This window comes from Moschus berezovskii, chromosome 11, assembly GCF_049115385.1.
Source record: "Moschus berezovskii isolate FMDL1 chromosome 11, NW_MosBer_1.0, whole genome shotgun sequence".
NCBI classification, from domain to species: domain Eukaryota; kingdom Metazoa; phylum Chordata; class Mammalia; order Artiodactyla; family Moschidae; genus Moschus; species Moschus berezovskii.
This window is the reverse complement of record NC_142470.1, coordinates 82,227,755-82,247,099: the sequence shown is the minus strand read 5'-3', so window position 1 is coordinate 82,247,099 and position 19,345 is coordinate 82,227,755. Positions and strand designations below refer to the sequence as shown.

The 19,345-nt window shown below is 38.9% G+C and overlaps 1 protein-coding gene across 2 annotated transcripts in view; it reads right to left on the bottom strand.

Annotated features, from left to right (window-relative positions):
- THADA (THADA armadillo repeat containing) overlaps positions 1–19,345 on the bottom strand; it is a 352,983-nt gene that overhangs the window by 320,813 nt on the left and 12,825 nt on the right. The window contains exons 9-16 of one of the 2 annotated variants that reach the window (XM_088841512.1): positions 19,121–19,302; positions 17,128–17,222; positions 15,482–15,702; positions 13,805–14,502; positions 12,216–12,367; positions 10,630–10,785; positions 9,610–9,732; positions 4,520–4,647 (exon numbers count right to left, since the gene is read on the bottom strand). In XM_088841512.1, coding sequence (XP_088697638.1) covers positions 4,520–4,647; positions 9,610–9,732; positions 10,630–10,785; positions 12,216–12,367; positions 13,805–14,502; positions 15,482–15,702; positions 17,128–17,222; positions 19,121–19,302 — 1,755 coding nt within the window. The remainder of the gene's footprint in view (positions 1–4,519; positions 4,648–9,609; positions 9,733–10,629; positions 10,786–12,215; positions 12,368–13,804; positions 14,503–15,481; positions 15,703–17,127; positions 17,223–19,120; positions 19,303–19,345) is intronic. The other variant, XM_055399202.2, reaches the window with a different exon arrangement.

Below are 19,345 nucleotides of genomic sequence, written 5' to 3'. Positions count from 1 at the left end.
AAAATCTGTTTATTCTCTTTCAAAAAGTTATATATTATAACTAAGTTATTTTTCAACTAACCAAATACAAATAATTTAAGAATTCATCTTTTAAAGAAACCCTTCATAAGCCTTCTTATCCTAGAATCCAAAGTGCTACCCTGCTTTAGGTGAACAGACACAGAATAATCAATATAATGACACATCTTAATAGCATTCCTGGGCATCAACAATAAAGAAGGAATCTTTTTGCCATTCAGGTAAAAAGTTCAATTTATCTACAAAGTGAGAAAGAAATCAGGCTGGCTTCAGTCTTTGCTATAGGCATGTGGAGTGACAGAAGATAGTGGAGCAATGCTAACCAAATCCTCAGAGAAAAGATGAGTAATGAAAATCTACATATCAAAATCCTATTCCAGTATCAAGTATCAGTTCAGTTCAGTCGCTCAGTCATATCTGACTCTTTGCGACCCCATGAATCGCAGCACGCCAGGCCTCCCTGCCCATCACCAACTCCCGGAGTTCACTCAAACTCATGTCCATTGAGTCAGTAATGCCATCCAGCCATCTCATCCTCTGTCGTCCCCTTCTCCTCCTGCCCCCAATCCCTCCCAGCATCAGACTCTTTTCCAGTGAGTCAACTCGTCGCATGAGGTGGCCAAAGTATTGGAGTTTCAGCTTCAGCATCAGTCCTTCCAATGAACACCCAGGACTGATCTCCTTTAGGATGGACTAGTTGGATCTCCCTGCAGCCCAAGGGACTCTCAAGAGTCTTCTCCAGCACCACAGTTCAAAAGCATCAATTCTTCGGCGATCAGCTTTCTTCACAGTCCCTCTCACATCCATACATGAACACTGGAAAAACCATAGCCTTGACTAGACGGACCTTTGTTGGCAAAGTAATGTCTCTGCTTTTTAATATGCTATCTGCTGCTGCTGCGGCTAAGTCGCTTCAGTCGTTTCCAACTCTGTGCGACCCCATAGACGGCAGGCCACCAGGCTCCGCCGTCCTTGGGATTCTCCAGGCAAGAACACTGGAGTGGGCTGCCATTTCCTTCTCCAATGCATGAAAGTGAAGAGTAAAAGTGAAGTCGCTCAGTCATGTCCGACTGTTAGCAACCCATAGACTGCAGCCTACCAGGCTCCTCCGTCCATGGAATTTTCCAGGCAAGAGTACTGGAGTGGGTCACCATTGCCTTCTCCAATATGCTATCTAGGTTGGTCATAACTTTCCTTCCAGGGAGTAAGCGTCTTTTCATTTCATGGCTGCAATCAGCATCTGCAGTGATTTTGGAGCCCCCCAAAATAAAGTCTGACACTGTTTCCACTGTTTCCCCATCTATTTGCCATGAAGTGATAGAACCAGATGCCATGATCTTTGTTTTCTGAATGTTGAGCTTTAAGCCAACTTCTTCATTCGCCTCTTTCACTTTCATCAAGAGGTTTTTGAGTTCCTCTTCACTTTCTGCCATAAGGGTGGTATCATCTGCATATCTGAGGTTATTGATATTTCTCCTGGCAATCTTGATTCCAGCTTGTGCTTCTTCCAGCCCAGCGTTTCTCAGGATGTACTCTGCATATGAGTTAAATAAGCAGGGTGATGTACAGCCTTGACGTACTCCTTTTCCTATTTGGAACCAGTCTGTTGTTCCATGTCCAGTTCTGTTGCTTCCTGACCTGCACACAGGTTTCTCAAGAGGCAGGTCAGGTGGTCTGGTATTCCCCTCTCTTTCAGAATGTTCCACAGTTTATTGTGATCCACACAGTCAAAGGCTTTGGAACAGTCAATGAAGCAGAAACAGATGTTTTTCTGGAACTCTCTTGCTTTCTCCACGATCCAGCGGATGTTGGCAATTTGATCTCTGGTGCCTCTGCCTTTTCTAAAACCTGCTTGAACATCTGGAAGTTCATGATTCACATATTGCTGAAGGCTGGCTTGGAGAATTTTGAGCATGACTTTACTAGCGTGTGAGATGAGTGCAATTGTGCAGTAGTTTGAGCATTCTTTGGCATTCCCTTTCTTTGGGATTGGAATGAAGACTGACCTTTTCCAGTCCTGTGGCCACTGCTGAGTTTTCCAAATTTTCTGGCATATTGAGTGCAGCACTTTCACAGCATCAATGGAATTCCATCACCTCCATTAGCTTTGTTCGTAGTGATGCTTCCTAAGGCCCACTTGACTTCACATTTCAGGATGTCTGGCTCCAGGTGAATGACCACACCATTGTGATTATCTTGGCTGTGAAGATCTTTTTTGTACAGTTCTTCTCTGTATTCTTGCCACCTCTTCTTAATATCTTCTGCTTCTGTTAGGTCCGTACAATTTCTGTCCTTTATTGAGCCCATCTTTGCATGAAATGTTCCCTTGGTATCTCTAATTTTCTTGAAGAGATCTCTAGCTTTTCCCATTCTGTTCTTTTCTTCTATTTCTTTGCACTGATCGCTAAGGAAGGCTTTCTTATCCCTCCTTGCTATTCTGTGGAACTCTGCATTCAGATGCTTATATCTTTCCTTTCCTCCTTTGCTTTTCACTTCTCTTCTTTTCACAGCTATTTGTAAGGAATCATCAGACAGCCATTTTGCTTTTTTGCACTTCTTTTCCACGGGGATGGTCTTGATCCCTGTCTCCTGTACAATGTTACGAACCTCCGTCCATAGTTTATCAGGCACTCTATCAGATCTAGTCCCTTAAATCTATTTCTCACTTCCACTGTATAATCATAAGGGATTTTATTTAGGTCATACCTGAATGGTCTAGTGGTTTTCCCTACTCTCTTCAATTTAAGTCTGAAATTGGCAATAAGGAGGTCATGATCTGAGCCACAGTCAGCTCCTGGTCTTGTTTTTGCTGACAAGATCTTTAATCGTATCTACAAAAATCCCTTTTCTAAGTAAGGTTCACATTCTCGTGAATTCTAAGGATTTGGTGTGGGTCTCTTTTGGAGGTCATTTTTCGGTTTACTACACTCAGCTTAATCAAGAAATCAAATTTATCATCATGAATAATGGGACAAACCAACATCATGCATCTCCTATTATCATGCCTTGAGAAACACACTACATCACATATGCATTTTCCTGCCAAAAATGCACAACCTGAATCAAGTCATAAAAAAACAATAAAACAGCCCAAACCAAAATACATTCTCCCAAAATGTTAATGTCATGAAATAAGAACATTTCCAAACTGAAAGAGCACAAATGAATAGTACTTGTGATTTTGGATTAGTTCCTGGATTGTGGGGGAAAATTTTTTTCTATAAAAAGCCACTTATTAGGACCACTAGTACAACCTGAATAAGAACTGTATATTAGATAACAGCATCATACCAACATTAATTCTGGAATTTGATCATTGTGTTAGTTAGAAAATTTAAGGAACAGTGAGGTAAAGCAAATGTGACAAAATAGCAACTTACGAATCTAAGTAGAGGGTACATGGCTGAACTATTCTTGAAACTTTGCTGTTAATTCCAACTTTTTCAAAACAAAAACTTGAAAGAAATGGGTTTTCCTCAAATGAAGCAAGCTATATTAACAGCAAATAACTGGCTCCCTGACAAATAATTATACTTTGCCTAAAAATTTAAACAGAAAAAAAAAAAAAATCCATCTATAGTGTCTGGTCCTTTGGCCATTCTCTCCAAAAGAGCAGGACATTTTCCTGTTTGTCTACAGTCAAGGAAGACTGAGCACAAACAAGAAATCATCATTAAAACACATATACACTCATTTATGGGGATAAAAAGAATCATTTCGTGTCAAAATGGAAATGAAACAACTCGAAGAGGGAAGTTAAATATTTCATCTTCTTGAGTACTTCACAGTAGGAGAAACAAAGGGTACGATTAAACCAGAATGCCTGGAAATGCCATCCGTATATTGACTTTTTGAAACCAGATTGAGATTAATGAAACAGATAGCACATAAGGGGAACCACATTTTAACCGCAGAGGCTCACTGAGGAATGTTATACTTAAAAGAAACTATTATTATTTTAATTGCTTAAACTTAAGAGAACAGATTGGGCACTGTCCTAAAACAGCAACAAATAACTTAGTGGGATGACGTTAGCAACTCTTCTCATAATAAGCACAGTCTGTAAAAGCCGCAGTTTCAGGTCTGCAAATAACAATCACTAACAAGTTTCTCTCCCGTATGACCTTTACTGGCAAACTGAATTATCTCCAAATAAGAATTATATAATGAGACTTGTTGTTTAGTTGCCAAGTCGTGTCTGATCCTTTTGCGACCCCGTGGACTGTAACCCACCAGGCTCCTCTGTCCATGGGATTTCCCAGGCAAGAATATTGGGGCAGGTTCCTTCTCCAGGGGATCTTTTCAACCCAGGGATCAAATCTGCGTCTCCTGCATTGGCAGGTAGATTCTTTACCACTGAGCCACCAGGGAAGCTCCTTAATGAGACTAACACCTCCTGTAATAATCTAAACAGAAGACAACAAACCTGAAACTTCAAGTAAAGCAAAATGTTGACAAAGTATGCTTTGCAAGAAAACTCTCCCCAAAGACAAATGAAAACTTACCTTCTGGCACAGGAAAAACTTCAGCTATCGAGCCTAAAATGGTTAAAGCTGAAAATCTAGTTGGGTAGGAAGAGCCAGGAAACAATGCTTCAAAAAGACAATTGCAAATGGATGACATGAAATTCTAAAAAAAACAACAACAACAACAAAATTTACAGTAAACATAATTATGTTAACTCACATTAGGTGGAGAAACAGTGGAAACAGTGTCAGACTTTATTTTTTGGGGCTCCAAAATCATTGCAGATAGTGACTGCAGCCATGAAATTAAAAGACACTTACTCCTTAGAAGGAAAGTTATGACCAACCTAAATAGCATATTAAAAAGCAGAGACATTACTTTGCCAACAAAGGTCCGTCTAGTCAAGGCTATGGTTTTTCCAGTGGTCATGTATGGATGTGAGAGTTGGACTATAAGAAAGCTGAGTGCCAAAGAATTGATGCTTTTGAACTATGGTGTTAGAGAAGACTCTTGAGAGTCCCTTGGACTGCAAGGAGATCCAACCAGTCCATCCTAAAGGAGATCAGTCCTGGGTGTTCATTGGAAGGACTGATGCTGAAGCTGAAACTGCAATACTTTGGCCACCTGACGCAAAGAGCTGACTCATTTGAAAAGACCCTGATGCTGGGAAAGACTGAAAGCGGGAGAAGAAGGGGACAACAGAGGATGAAATGGTTGGATGGCATCACCGACTCAATGGACATGAATTTGGGTGAACTCCAGGAGTTGGTGATGGACAGGGAGGCCTGGCATGCTGCAATCCATGGGGTCACAAAGAGTCTGACACGACTGAGTGACTGACTGAACAACAGGTTATCTTGAAAGTACCACTAGTATCATTCTAAAGGGTGAATTTTTTTTTTTCTGCTTTAGACAGAAAAAATTTTTAAAGCAATACCAGATGTTCACTCTGCTTGACAATTCAGATTGGAACCCTTGACCATGGGCTCATGACTTCAATGAATCCTATCCTTATAGAGTTAACAAGAAGTACAGAAGAAAATGGAAACATTCATTAGAAAGATATGTGTACTCCCACATTCACTGCAGCATTGTTTACAATAGCCATAATACAGAAACAACCTAAGTATCTATGGATGGATAAACAGATAAACAAGTCAGACAGAAAAAGACAAATGATCTCACTGTATACAGAATAAAAAAAAATTAATTTTAAAAAGCAAAACAAAAACGAAGCAATTAGATGCCAGGGGTGGAAGGGGGGAGGCACTGAAAAAATGGTACAAACTTCAAGTTATAAAATAAATAGGTCATGGGATGTAATGTACAATATGGTGACTATAGTTATAATATATAATACTCTATTATATATTTGGAAGCTGCTAAGAAAAAAACTTTGTATAATTTTATACGGTAAAAAATGTTAACTAGACTTAGTGTGGTAATCATGTCCCAATACATACAAATAATGAACCACGTATTATAGACCTGAAACTAATGTAATACATCAATTATACCTGATATTTTTTTAAGTTAAAAATAACAACGAAAAGTACAACTGTAACAGTAGTCCAGACAAGAAAAAAAAACTTTTTGGTGAAAATATGATCCATTCTGCCTTGACTTGTGTTAAAACTGTATGAATACTGATTTTCTTCACCAGAAGCCTTCAAGCATCAAAGGTATGTATACTTTTTAAAGTTTTAAAATGACCAAAGAAATATCCAATATATATTACTTGATAAACTTGATAACTAAGTACTTGATATCTGACTGTAAAGACACAATTCAAAACAAAGACCCAACTCTTTTACTGTTTTTTATCTGCACTTTTGAGATTGTTACTCTGCCTTTCTGTTTACACAACTGATCAAAAATGAACTTTTAGTAAAAATGCAATTAAAAAAAAAGCAATGTGGGAAATACTTCATCCAAGATAAAGTCTTCTTCCTCTAATTAAAACAAATAGTTATAACTTCTACATAAAGCCAAAGAAAAAACTTATGAAGAAAAACTGTTATCCTCAAGACTCTCATATACTGCTATGCTCCGACAACATACAACTCATCAGCATATAAGCAGCCCCACTCTCTGTCTTTAGACAGGATCCCTGCATTCATTTCTTTGGTCAAGGATAAACAACCTTGGGGATTTATCCTGTAGGCCCTAACTACTTTATTCCTTTGAAATCCAATAAACTAGTTTTAATTATAAATGAGTAGTATAGTATCCACATTCAAGAGCAACAAGTTCACCCTTTAGGAATTATCCTAACTGCAGTGTCAATGACATTTTTAGAAACAGTTCTTTCCCTCAACCAGACTGGAACCACAATGGAGGCAGGAATGACAGTTTATGGACTTCTATGTCCCTAGTCCGGCGCATAGTGTCCTACACACACAGTAAGGGCTCAGTATATGCTCTAGTCTTTTTCCGCTAGAAAAGGCTTCCGGCGAGGCTTCCAGATACCTTGGCCTAGCATTCACTACTCTCTACTATTCATTCCCAACTTGATTTTCCAACTCATCTCCCGTTATTCAATTCTGTCCCTCAGGTATCTTATGCGTCACTCACACTAGTGAATTCACCATTCCCCAAATTCTCTCTGTACTCCCTTACCTCCAAGCCTTCACTCAAGCTGGTACTAAGGGGAAAACTATTCTGATTTGGTTTTCCAGAGCAGATCTGGACTCGAGTCTGGCTCTACCACTTCTGGGCTAAGGAAACTTGGATAGTTTGCTGATTCAGTTTTTCCGAGCTTCACTTATCTCACTTGGTAAGTGACAATAATAATTCCTATCTCACAGATTTATCATTAAAGAATAAGTGAGAACACCGATATAAAGCATTTTATACCGTAAAGTACTCTAGCTCAGAGATCCCCAACCACTGGGTCACAGACCAGTAACAGTCTGTAGCAGGAGTTGAGCAGCGGACAAGCAAGTGAAACTTCATCTGTATTTACAGCCACTCCCCATCGCTCACATTACTGCCTGAGCTCAGGAAAACAAGCTCAGGGCTTCCACTGATTCTGCATTATTGTGAACTATATAATTATTTCATTATACATTACAAGGTAATAATAATAGAAAAAAACTGCACAATAAATGTAATACACTTGAATTACCCTGAATCCATCCCCCACTGCCACCCCAGTCCATGGAAAAACTGTCTTCCACAAAACCAGCCCCTGGTACCAAAAACACAGGGACTGTGTACCCAAAAGGTTGGGGACCACTGCTATAGCCAATGTATTTTTAAGTACACTAGCTATTACTTAGGTATGAAATAACCTTCACTAGACCAGAAGACACTTTTTCCAACTCATAGCCTCCTCTTCTCCCACAGCATTTAGTTTGTTGATTAGCACAGAGTCTACCAGACACTGCACACAACACCCACTATTCTAATAATGATCATAAAACAGCTTCAAAGTTGCAACCTTCAAAAGCCACAGAGTCTACTGTCAGGAGAAAATGTCAGAAGTAGGAGACTGACTCAGATCAAGACTCTGAAGGACTAGCTTTCAAAAGTACAAACTAGGAAACCACACATACACAAAAATTCAGAATGTCATCCACAAAATTGGTTTTGTGTTTCTAAGTACCTAATTGATATTTCACAAATGTCATTTTATTCCTTTCAAAAAGAAGCAAAAGAGATGTGCTTCTGAAGGACTAAAAAATAACTGCTCCACACACACAGTAAATGCTCAGTATAAACTATAGTTACTTTTACTGATGCCCAGCAAAGTTTTTTAGAGTGATTTAGAGTTTACAGACAGCATTCCTCTTTAATCCTCAAAACCAGCCTTTTTAGAGAGGTTATTCATCCTACTTATAGATAGACTCATTAAGGTAAGCCAAGTGGTCAGTGGCAGAATTGTGAGTAAATTTATGTCCTTCGAGTTCAGATTATGAGTTTCTTAACTTCTGTTGTTCAGATTTTACAAAGATAAAGCTAATTTCAACCTCTGTAGAGGAATATTCTTCTTTAGATAATGTTTAACGTCGCTCAGTAGTGTCCGACTCTCTGCGACCCCATGAATCACAGCACGACAGGCCTCCCTGTCCATCACCAACTCCCAGAGTTCACTCAAACTCATGTCCATCGAGTCGGTGACACCATCCAGCCATCCCATTCTCTGTTGTCCCCTTCTCCTCCCGCCCCCAACCTTTCCCAGCATCAGAGTCTTTTCCAGTGAGTCAACTCGTCGCATGAGGTGGCCAAAGTATTGCAGTTTCAGCTTTAGCATCAGTCCCTCCAATGAACACCCAGGACTGATCTCCTTTAGAATGGACTGGTTGGATCTCCTCGCAGTCCAAGGGACTCTCAAGAGTCTTCTCCAACACCACAGTTCAAAAGCATCCATTCTTGAACTGAACTGAACCTTAAGTAGATGAGTGACTATGTCATGGTTCCACATATTTATATAATAAATATACCATTTATTATACCTATTTCCCTAAATGAAATAAAACAGGTGAGCTCTGTCCTCTATCTGGGTCTTATGAGAAAATATGTATCTGCTTCTGAGAAGACAGATCTGGAGTAAGAAACCAGTAAAAAGTTCATTCTGTTCTGATGGACAGAAACTGAACCCTGGCCCAGACTACAGCTGCTATATCTGGGGTTCCATCCAGGTCACTAACTCCAGTGCCCTAAAATCCAGTCCTATTCTTCAAGCCCACTTCAAAACAGGATAGAGAGGAACCCCGGTAACTGGACCATGGGTCAGGAATCACAAACGTCAAGCCACTTTTATATTAAGACGACAGGGGCAACAGGTCCAGACACAACAGTCCTCTTCCTTGGGGAGTGGGTGGAGGAGTCAGGGCTGCAATTACCTTTTATTAAAGTACTAAATTTACCTGGCTCACATAAGTTGTAAAATATCAAGGTTAGCTCATTAATGTTATTCTGTAACAGACTTCAAGTCCAGCACTGGTTCCACAACTCAGGCTATCTTAAGAGAAGTAACAAAGCACCAGAAGGAATATGTAAAACCCAGCTTGAAGGAAAAAAGCACAGAAATGCTACTCAGCACGAGTATTATTTCTCTTTAATGTAGATGCAAAATTTTGTGAGGTGTCTTAAAAATCTGTATGTCTGGAAATCACCTACCTTATACTGCTGTAAAGAAACAGAAGGGTGTTGTCTGGTTGACTCATTCCCTGGTTCATGTTTGGATTTATTTTGCTCCAGTTTATAAAGTACCTGAGAGCTTTCCTGTATCCTACAAAACAACTTTGAGAAAAAGAAAAATGAAGGGTATGTGAGCCACATTAACCTGAAATACCAGCTTGAAAGGCAAAGGAAGAACTTTCTAAATTTTTTAGACTAAAACTTCAAGCAAGGGGAGTACTGGTTTTCAAATTCTTAGTATTTACCATAGTGTTTCTTTCTGACAGAAAATTAACACTTACATTTATAAAACCAAAAACTCAAGTATTACTGCAAATCAGAATACAGAGTCATTAAACCACAGTTCTCCTATTTCCCTTAGGTCAACATGAACCTAAAGATGATTAGGTTTACTCACTTCTATTCTCTACCAACTCTTCACCTCAGAAACATTTCAGGTGATTAATTTAAGCTGAATGAGTCAATAAAGACCATTGCTAAAGGCACTTATAGAAACTATAAAAATACAAGGACATCCTTCCCCTTCTTACTAAAGTTTTCTTAAAATACCTTACACCCTGGACTTCCTGGTGGCCCCATGGTTAAGATTCCATGCTTCCATTGCAAGGGGCACAGGTTTGATCCCAGATTAGGGAACAAAAACCTCAAACGCCACGAGGTATGGCCAAAAAATATATATTTTTAAAGTACTTTAAAAAAATACCTTATTCACTGAAAACTCCAGTGCCAGATTTTTTTTTTTTTTACCTTTCAAAAAAAGAGCTCAAGGTTGATTCATTACACCAAAGTGAATGGACTTTTTTCACTCTGGATTTTAAGCCCAAATGTAAACTCAATTGGATCACAGAAGAAGCAATTCACAGAAGTGCTACGAAGAGCTCTGGTAGTCCAATTCCATGACCCTTCTTCCCACACTCTCCCCAAATCTGGGCTCTTTTGAAAAATAATTTTCAGGGCAAAGTTTACCACTTTTCTACACTTTCTGAAGAGAAATTTTACCTTTTTAAGAAGAGAACAAATCTGCTGTCGCACTCCTGGAGACTGACTGTTAAGATTGTATGTGATAAAGAACTGGATCCACTGCATTTCTTCTGTGGAAACGATTTCTGTGCTTCGATTACTTTCACAAAGCAAGCCTAACGTATCAATCCGTACCTAAAATACACCAAAGAATAAGATGCTCATTTTTCAATGATGTGTTAGTTGCTCAGTATGTCCAACTGTATGCAACCCTATGCACTCTAGCCTGCCAGGCTCCTCTGCCCATGGACTTTTTCAGGCAAGAATAGTGGAGTGAGTAATAATTTCCTTCTCCAGGGGATCTTCCCGACCCAGGGATCAAACCCGGGTCTCCTGCATTGCAGTCAGATTTTTTACCATCTGAGCCACTATGGAAACCCCAAAGACATAAGCAAAGCCTAAACCACTTAACATGTTTAATTATCTACACAAGGTATCAAAGGTAGAAAAGAAAGATAAATCTCAGTGTACATATATATATTTCAGAAAGGTCCTATAATCCCAAAGATCCTGTGATTACTTCTTATAAAATTATTTCATTAAACGTACAAACTGAGTATTTACAAAAGTTAAAAATCTTAAAGATTCTTATTCCACAGTAATGTTTAACTCCATTCCTTTTCCTCAGTGATCATTCTGCCCCAGGACCACATCACCTCACTCTCCAATTGCTGCCATGAACTTCTCACTGGTCTCCTGGGTTCTCTTTGCTCCCACTCTGAAAATTCATCTGTTTCCATTCACGCCACTTTTCTGGCTAAAGGTGGAGTGACTCTGGCTCCCAGTTACCAACTGGATAAAACCTGAAGTCTTCAGCCTACCACTGGATGCGTCCATAAAAGGGACAAAGTACTCCATTCCCGCCAAACAATGTATTTAGTCATCCTCCAGTCCTTGTTAACTTGTGTCCTGCCAGTTTGAGTGGGCACTAGGGCTTCCCTGCCTCAAATCACATTTATCACCTTCCTACTCAACCATCACCTATACTCAGACGAATCTCTTCTTCTAAGCTTTCCAAGTTCTCATGCATAAAGATATACTTGTGCTGTCTTTTAAAAGACTTTCCAGTTGTCTTATGAAGGTTTTCTTATTCCCTAAACTAAACCTGGGTGTTCATTGGAAGGACTGATGCTAAAGCTGAAACTCCAATACTTTGGCCACCTCATGCGAAGAGTTGACTCACTGGAAAAGACTCTGATGCTGGGAGGGATTGGGGGCAGGAGGAGAAGGGGATGACAGAGAATGAGATGGCTGGATGGCATCACCGACTCTATGGACATGAGTTTGAGTGAACTCCGGGAGTTGGTGATGGACAGGGAGGCCTGGCGGGCTGTGATTCATGGGGTCGCAAAGAGCTGGACACGACTGAGCGACTGAACTGAACTGAAACTAAACTTTAAGTAACCCAAGTGCAATGTCTACACGCTTCACATCCTTCTTATGGAGCCCCTGAAACAGCATGGGCATAATGTTGGAGGCTTCCATATTGCACTGCTATTAATAAATGAATCAATGCATCAGGGATCCACTGCATGTATGAATTCCCAGTTACACTGCTCACTTACTTGGCAGTGCTGATGAATTAAGCCTTGCTTTATTCTTGCACTGGACACAAGGTCCCTCCAGGCATCAGTTGCAGACTGAAGATGTCCATGAGCTCGAGCTGTTCTTAGACAAGCCATCAAAGCTCCCAGAGCCCCTCTGCTGTCATAAGATCCTAAGGATGGAAAAGATTACTGTTGTCTCAAAAACACAGCAACAAAGACCACCACTGTGCTATTAACAACTTCAACAATTCCCATGTTTCCCATTAACACTGTTATTTCATGAAGTAAAAATTATATTTTTAGCTAAACTCTAACATGAATTAATATTCCTATTATAAAATCATTATTTAAAAGGACTTTATAGGTCTTATGTCAATGATTTCTATAAACTGAATCCACTTACTGTTAACTCTAAGAAATCATAATTTTTGGCTGATCTTTTTACCTTTTCCTTGACAGTTAGAAAATAAACCAGCAAGTCAATCAGGAAAAAAAAAAATCGGGTTTAATTTAATCAGAAATATTTCAAACAATAAAAATAACTAAAATGATTTTCAGCCAAAAATAAGAAAAACACTTCTGTGGCTAAACAGCATTATTTCTCTAAAAACAAACACTGAACCTCTCTGTATATCTTGGAGTTACTATGTCTTCTTAGTAAAGAAGATAAAAGGGTATCACAAAGACCCTGACACTTTCAGAGGCCAGGACATCAGCTGTTACTAAAAGGACAGGGAGCTCTCAGCCCACAGTAGACCTTGATTTAACATAAAGACTGCCTAGCTTCAGAACAGACTCATGGATCCTCAGCTTTAGATGGCTTCTCAAAAATGCAAGAGGGATCATTGTTAAAGATTATAAATAATGGTTCATTTCTGTGTACAGGAATCAAATCTTCCAGCTATCTCATGGTTATTCTTTGAAGGACTGAAAGAATAACTTAAATTTTATTTGGAAATTACCTTAAAATGTGATGGAGGGTACCTATTCTTGCTGCATTAAATAGAATATAATAAATGTAAGATTTACATGATGAATCAGGATCATTGTTTTATACATTAATTACTAAATTATGCTTTAATGCAATTTCTTCAAAGTTACTGAATTCCAGTGGCATGTTTATACTTATTCTCAACAGCCAGAGAGAGCTTTTTCCTGAGGTCATACTTCTAAATTTTTCTCTCTTTCCTAGAAACAAGTACTTATTACTGCTAATTTACCTGTCTGTAACCTTGCCTACATCAATTTATAATTACTATTTCAACCACCTGAATAAGTAAATTATATAAAACACACAAGCATTTACTTCAGGCTGACAACCAAATAACAAAAACTTGGTAAAATGAATCAAAACCTAGTAATAAAGGAAACCTCATAATCATAACTGCAATCAATCTTTAGCTTGCAGAAATGACTTTAGCCAAAAAACCTATTCAGCTGGATATAGGAACATTCATTTCAACACAAAATTTCTATATTTAATATCCTCCTTTACTATTTACAGACATGGTAATATTAAAATTTGAATATGGCCAACATCTGCCTAGGCACCTCTATTTAAGCAGCCTAACTAGAAATTACTAAAACAAAAAAAGTCATTTTCTTACCAGTTTTAGCATCAGCAGAAGTCTGAAGAACCTTTACCATGTAGCTTAAGCTCTCAGGGTTGCAGTTCAGTAATTTTGGCAAATAATAATCAATCACGTAAGATTTCTGATCCAGATTTCCTTCACACAGTACACAAAGGAGAGGAGAAACCCAAGTCTCGTGCCACTTGTCAATCCAAGTGCTGTCCACAGCCTGGGATTTCAAACGACTCTTATGATTTTTAAACATGGTTTCCAAGAGGTCGCTTGCATAAGGCACCAGAGACTGGTCCCCCATCACCTCTAAGATTTGCGAAGGAATGGTTTTAGCTAATGCCAAAATATGATCAATTCCTATGAAGTCTACTAAACAACCAAGGCATGTGTACTTCCCTTTACTATGCCATTCCAATCGCAGAAGACTCTCGGTTAGTTCAAAAATGAAATGATCAGCAGACAAATCTGAACCTGACTCTTCTACAATGAGCTGGTGCATTTGGAGAATATTTCTGAATATGATTTTGGTTTGGTGTCTCAAAGCATCCAGTGGATGTTCCCAGTGGGTATAGACATAGTCCAAAAGCCTCCTAACTACATCTGCATTCCCATTCAGGTTGTCCTTTAGGCTTGGGGAACCTGAGTCAAGGACCTGTATAGCTGAATTAGTCCAACATGCCAAAATCCTAGACAGAAACATTTCCAAAGTTGACTCCTTGATCCTGAAGAAAAATGAGGCACATTAGTATAAACTAACAAATAAAAGGAGTCTAATTTTATACTTATTTAGACCTTAAAAATATAAAGAATGATCATAAAATTGAATTATCATTATATTTACAACATAACCAAAAATACAACACAGCCAAAACAAATCTCAAATCTTTCCATTTTGTAAAAGTTAATCCAAAAGAGCACCCAAGGAAACTTGATTCATTATTTTAATTGTGGTAATGGTTTCACAGGTGTTTAAAAATGTACTCAAGGGCCAGGGAGGGGGAATATTAGAGTGAATCAGGTTTCTCTGGGGGGAAATGAAATTATTCTAAAGTTGATTATGGTGAGAGTTGTACAACCCTAAAAATATACTGAAGAAAAATAACTGAAATTGCACAATTTAAGTAGGTGGATTATATGGAATGTAAATTATACCTCAATAAAGCTGTTATAATGACTTTAAAATGTACATAACTTACACTAAAAAAAAAACACACACACACAAAATACAATCCAATGAAGTCAGAGACCTCATTACAGTTCTGGCTTGGGTGCTTGTAGGTAATATGCTGTTAGGTAAGCATTTACTTTGCTAAGCTTCATTTTACCCATTCAGTACATTGGGTTTCCTATCCTATCTATCAGACATGTGAGAATCACACTGAACTACCTATGCTGAAGTTATTCATAAACTCAAAAGCATTATCCATGTAGAAATATTTATGGTTTTTAAAAATGCTTACATAAGAGACTGAATGCTAAAATTAACCTGACAAATTGTCACAAGTTAACCTCCACTAAAATTTCTCTCTGTGCCATCATCCCATCTTCTCCTGTTCTACTTTCACACCCACTTCATTCTCTACACATATCTTTTAATTTAAGATTACCCTGACCACTTTTCACTGAATTACTAAGAAAGCTAACTTAGCTGCCATCCTATAAATGTCTGATAAGCAAAGCGAAATATGAGACGAAACTCACTGTGAACTCAAGGTGAACAAAACGTGCACAGTATTCAAGAGCAGGGCCTCCCCACTGGGGCCCATCCTCCCCTCCTGCCAGTCCAACATAGTGAGTGTCCCCTGACACAGGAAGAGGAGAGCTGACGGGGGGACATCAGCACAACAAAGGCTCTTGCAGCAGCTCAAAAGCCACTCCGGGGCACTGGTGGGGTCCACGGAACGGAGAAGCACACTACTTATCTGCAAAAATACAACAGAGCTGATACACGTAAAGCCTCTAACACTTTCCAGAGATACTTCAAAATATAAATCCAAAATGCTCTCTCCCCTGAAACATCCTAGGAAAAACAGCTGAACCTAAAGGCAAAAAGCCACAAGAGTTAAAATTATTATATCAAAAGGAAAAAAATTAAATCTAAGTATATGAACCATTTTGCTGGTCTGAATGTACTGGGAGAGCACACACATTGCCCCCTGCAGGTGGATGAGCATACTAACTAAGGCTTTTTTTAGAGGTGGTTTGAAAAATTAGAATTTTTAAACTTTATCCTACTTTGTGTGAGCTCATAAAACAGTACATATCTATTTTGCATAAAGTAATTTTGCTCTTAGTAAAGAACTAAAGTAAGTTTCCTCAATAAGAAAAAAATACTGCTAGTACTAAATGGCAACCCACTCCAGTATTCTTGCCTGGAGAATCCCAGGGATGGGGGAGCCTGGTTGGCTGCCGTCTATGGGGTTGCACAGAGTCGGACACGACTGAAGTGACTTAGCAGTACTAAATCCAAGAATTATGGCCCAAATTATGAACTTACACTTTCCATATAATCAAATTCACTGAACAACTAACTGATTCTAGTGTAATATCTGGGTTAGTCTTAAGAAAAATAACATATTTACCAAAAATTTATTACCAAATATACCTATACATCAATCTCTGTATCATTTTTTTTTCAGTTCCACCAGTTTATTGCTACCAATCCATCTCCCTCCACCCTCCTCATGCATGAGTGCTCAGTCATGTAACCCCATGGACTGCAGCCCACCAGGTTCCTCTGTCCATGGACTTTTTCAGGCAAGAACACTGGAGTGGGTTGCCATTTCCTTCTCCATCTGTATAATTTTAATGTTATAAATATCTTTTATGATACTGAGAGATGGAACTGAAAACAACACTAGAAAAAACGAGGATATACACCCAAAAATGTTGACAATGATTATCTTCATGAGATGGATTTACATGTGACTATTATTGCCTTCTTTCTGCTTTATCCAAATTTTTGAAACTGTCACTTATTTTCTTTATTATTTATGTGGCTGTGTTGGGTCTTAGTTGCATCATGTAGGGTCTTTTGTTGAGGCTCATGGGCTCTCTAGTTATGGCATGGAGGCTCAGTAGTTGCAGTGTGTGGGCTTGGCTACTCCTTGGCACGTGGGATCTTTAGTTCCCCAATCAGGGATTGAACCCAAGTCCCGGTATTGCAAAGTGGACTCTGAACCACTGGACTACCAGGGAAGTCCCGAGACTGTCACTCATTATAAGAGAAAAGGGTAATCAGAAAGACTGACTATGAAAAAAAATGTTTTAATTCACTTCTTTATAAATATGTTTAAAACATGTTTAACTATCAACAAAGTACAGTTCTAAAAAGGACATGCACTTACCAAATCAGGAATCTTTTCAGGTGGATGAAACATAGCCTTAATAAAAAGAATAACAGCTAATCCAGATGTACTCTGAACTGTCTGTAAAAGACCATCTATTTGCAAAAAAGCAGAAAGCAAGTATTAAATGATGATAGATACTGTGGCATAATAGAAAGAACACATGCTGTGGGGCCAGAGAGTACTGGGCGCAGTTTCTAGCTTGACCACTTTGACCTCTTACTAGGTGAATAAGCCAAGATTAAGTTATTTTACTTCCCAGGGACTCAGTTTTCTCTTCCATAAATTGGGGGGAAAATAACAATCTGACACAACTGTTGTAGGTTGAAATAGATAACGAACATAAAGGCTTTTACGCCCAGTACACAAATATTCAATCCAAACACCCATTCTCCCTTCCTCTCCGTCTCGTGCCTCCCAGCACAGGCCCCAGCAGCATCTCCTGGCCCCTCTCTTCCACTGCTGCGTGTGCATCTCAAGTCCCATGTACATTACTTTTTCTGAAAGTGATTTCACAGCTTGTATAAAGGGCCTACATCAGTACTACTAATCACAAACTCTGCTCTCATTAGCACTGTACCCGATGTAACCAAACAATGCTGGCGTACTTCTTTTCATTACCTATTAGCCTCTGGTTTGTAAGACAGTATACAAAATAATACAGTGGGTTATTCAACATGGGGTAAGAATTATGAATAGCTACTGTAAACGATCTTCCAAAATGTATTCTGCCCTTCACCCCACAGCTGTTAACAACTATGACTCTGATTGGGACATCTGTGTGCCCAGGCAAAGGCAGGCTACCTGTTTCCTCAATCCTCCTTACAACCGAAGGTTACAGAGGACGATTCAGGCCAATGGAATATAAGCAGAAATCTTTTGGCTACTTTTTTTTTTCTTTCAGATTATAGGTAAAGATGTCACTGGTCCTCTTTCCTGCGCTGAATACAGACAAGAGGTATGGAGACGAAGTAGTCATATAGTAACCATGAAACCACAAACACATGGATGAAAGCCAACGTACTGAAGACAGCAAAGCAGAAAGGCAGAAATGTTTCATCCGTTTAAAAAAATGTGATATGTCCTTTAATCTACAGGTGCCCCCTTGGCCCTCTTCTTCTTGTTATAATTTCTGTTGAAGAGCTCTGGCCTTTTAACCTGTACAGTTTCCCACAATCTGGATGTTTGTTTACTCCTAGTGCAATTCAACACATTCTTCTGTCCTCTGTAATTCCTGCAAACTGGCAGGTGACTGAGAGATGGATCAATCGCAAGTTCAATCCCTTTGGGAAAAACTACACGTGGTAAAATCAAGACCACAAAGCAAGAGGCACGAGTTATCTGGTTGCCTCCTTCTGTAATGTTAACAGCTGTTGATGCTTAATGCCCATCTCAAGTCACTCGGAGTTACAGAATGGTGATATTCTATCATTTCAGCTTCTTGGTTGAAATACTTTAAAAAAAAAACAACACATTTTCTCTCATGAATCACTTGGTTTCCTGGTGGTACAGATCATATGGACAGAATCAACACGAGACACAAGGAGGAAGAATGTCCCCGCAAAGACCACGGGCATTACTTGAAGGAAGCACCTGCTGCTAAGCAAAAATGTATGGGATACACTAAACTTTCCAGAGCTTACCTTCAAATCTGGAAATTTCTCAAGAATTTTCTTTCACTTTTTAAAGTCTGTGGCTTTTCAACACTAAGGTTGTTATGTTTTCTGCTTTGTATGCAATACACACATGCACATACGCACATACATACACACACACATTTAGAAAAGTCCTTCAGTGTTATCCCAATAAGCTGAACAGGTATCTTTGAAAGAAAAAGTATTAAAACATTATAATCCAGGATCTTTCCCCATGTTGAGGGTCTGAGGGAAAGGAAGTTCTATTATCACAGCGAAGTACTGACTATCTCATACCATTAGAAGTGAAAATTGATTAACACTCAATTATAATCATCATTTGTATGTTTTATACTTACCATCACTTAAAAAGTTGGTAAACATGCTCAGCAGTCCACACATACTTTGCCAGGTAGGAGAATTCTTCAAATGAAGTCTCTGGAAACCCTGTACTTTCTGTACTAACATCACTGAAACTCTAATGCTCACCAACAAGTCATTCATCAACTGCGTTTGAACAATATGATTTCCAGCCAATTTTCTACAGCAAAGAAAAGACATCATTACAAAAGAAAAGTCAAAAC